A 2,335-nucleotide genomic window follows, 5' to 3' on the forward strand; every position below is an offset into this window, starting at 1 on the left:
TGAAGAATACTCTTTCTCCTCCCATAGGAACTACCTTAATTGTCACAATTCCTTCGTTCTCCAACCTCTATTGCAGCAAGTCTAGTTCTTTCGGTTTCTTAACGAAACCGATATATCCTGCCCTAACCCATGCCATCTCTTCTTTGACTAAAATGCTTAAGCATGTACTCTCCTTGGAAATGCCTCCACGGTAGTAATTCGATTGCGACTCATGTGCATGATTTAGTTCCCTGTTTCGAGTTGCGTCTGCATAAGACTTTCCTTCCGATCTAAAATTGTACACTCTCATTGATTTCTGATTGTCTCTGTACAAACCCTCCTTTCTTGGTAGAATCATGTGTTTCTCTCTTTGGATATTACTACCATTAGTCCGGTGATTGAACCTTTTGTTTTGTCTTTCATACTTAGAAATGTTCGCCCACACCTTGTATGAGCCGAACCTAATGTCTTTGAGTTGGTTCTCTAGCCAATTCTCGTCTTTGATGTTCTTGTATCTGATGAAGCCAAAAATCTTTCCTAACTTATTTCTTTTTCTTGCTATGTAAACATCGGCCACTCTCCTCCATCGTTCAAACATTCTTATCATCTCTCTGTGATGTCCGTCAAAGGTTGCTGATGTAGCAGGTTGTCGTGCCTTCCCAATCTCTAAAAGTTATCTTTTGATTGACAGTCTTGTCTTAATCCCGTCTATATCCTTTCCTTTTTTTAGGGCTCACGACGATCAATCTCTCCACCTCTCTCTTTCCCCCTCTCTCCATGTTTTTTTTTTAATTTCTCTTTAAGATTAATATATAGATATCTACTTTTTAAATTTTTAATAATAATAAATAAAGCTCAAACATATTTAAATAAAACACTTAAAATTAATCAGATTAACTTGAACATAGAGAAAGGGGGAAGACGAGAAGAGAAATTCAGAAATGTGCAAAGACAGATCCGGAAATCATCAAACCGCATCAGAAACCACCACAATGGATAACCAAATAGACGCATTCCTAAAGAAACTCTCATACGGCGCCATAGCCATAGCTTCACTCACACTCTTCTCTCTCTTCCTCCGAACCCCCGACACCTGCGTCCCTCAAGAAGCCCCTTCCAAACCCCACCTCCGCTTCCCCAAATCCTCCTGCGACTTCATCTCCACCCGCCCCCACCTCCCCTCCGACAAGAAAAACAACCGCCTCTGGTCCTCCCGCGACTGGAACAACAAACTCCACTCCATCTCCCTCATCTTCCTCCCGATTCGCGATCTAGGTCTTCTCCCTAACCACTCCAAGATCGTCTGTGTATCCGCCGGTGCCGGTCATGAAGTTGCTGCGTTGCAGAGTCTCGGTGTCGATGATGTTACTGGAGTTGAGCTTTTTGATTCTCCGCCGCTTGTGAGCCGGGCTGATCCGCATAATTTGCCGTTTTTTGATGGTGCGTTTGATTTTGGATTTACTGCGAGGTTTGACGAGGCGCTGTTTCCGGCGAGATTTGCGGCGGAGATGGAAAGGGTTGTTAGGCCGGGTGGTGTTTGTTTTGTTCTTGTTGGGGAGTGTGGGTCACATGAGGTGAGAGATGTTGTTCGGTTGTTTAGGAAGTCAAAATTTGTTAGTTCGAGTAATGTTACTTTTATTGGAAGTAGAATGACAAGTATTCTTTTGAGAACTAGAAAATCTTCTTAATTCATGTTTACATTTTTTTCAAATGTTATGTGATTTATTTGTGTATGTGTATTTGTTTATTTGATTTCTTATGTTTCTAGTTTGTTAATGTTATTATATATGGAATGATGTTGATGAGTTTTAGACTATGATGAACCATCGAGTCTTTGAACGCAAGTTGCGTCCGATGCCATTAGGTTGAGGGCACGTCTGCCTGTGTCATATATCGAAGAAAAATAACACGCTGACATAGCTAATAATTGGAGAAAATGAAAGTGATCGAGAATAATCAAATGGGCCTGTGTCCTGTTGGACATAATGTGTATTGGACATCTGATACAACTACAATTTGAAGTGTCGGTGCTATGTAGTAGGTTTTAGAATGCATGCATCATTTGGTTAGGCTCACTGCAGCATTGTCTGAATCAAAATTGTGTTTGGCAGAAATTCTTAGAAAAGCTCTGCTGTATGAATGAGTGTAATAACTAGTTATTGGACTGAGTTTAGCTCTTTTGCTGTTTTTTTATATAAATGTCTTATGCATATGGAATCTATGGTATGTGGAAGTATTATAGTGGTTCTGTTCTTGAGGAGTTAGGCTATCTGAAAACTTGCAAGATGATTTGGATCAATATTATGCCATCAAATCGTGAGCCTGTATAGGCCTTTGCTAGTTTTGATCAGAGTAG

At 40.5% G+C, this 2,335-nt stretch overlaps 1 protein-coding gene across 1 annotated transcript; it reads left to right on the plus strand.

The window, feature by feature from the left end:
• Positions 1-877: 877 nt before the first annotated feature.
• Positions 878-1,712, plus strand: LOC131642751 (uncharacterized). The gene has a single exon (XM_058912967.1). It carries the CDS (start codon positions 921-923, stop codon positions 1,665-1,667), a length of 747 nt encoding a protein of 248 aa, XP_058768950.1. The 5' UTR covers positions 878-920; the 3' UTR covers positions 1,668-1,712.
• Positions 1,713-2,335: the final 623 nt, after the last annotated feature.

Source organism: Vicia villosa, unplaced genomic scaffold (assembly GCF_029867415.1).
Source record: "Vicia villosa cultivar HV-30 ecotype Madison, WI unplaced genomic scaffold, Vvil1.0 ctg.005758F_1_1, whole genome shotgun sequence".
In the NCBI taxonomy this organism is placed as follows: Eukaryota; Viridiplantae; Streptophyta; class Magnoliopsida; order Fabales; family Fabaceae; genus Vicia; species Vicia villosa.

Bases quoted from the DNA above. Each gene is read 5' to 3' on its own strand.
- LOC131642751 (XM_058912967.1), top strand. From the start codon at position 921: ATGTGCAAAGACAGATCCGGAAATCATCAAACCGCATCAGAAACCACC.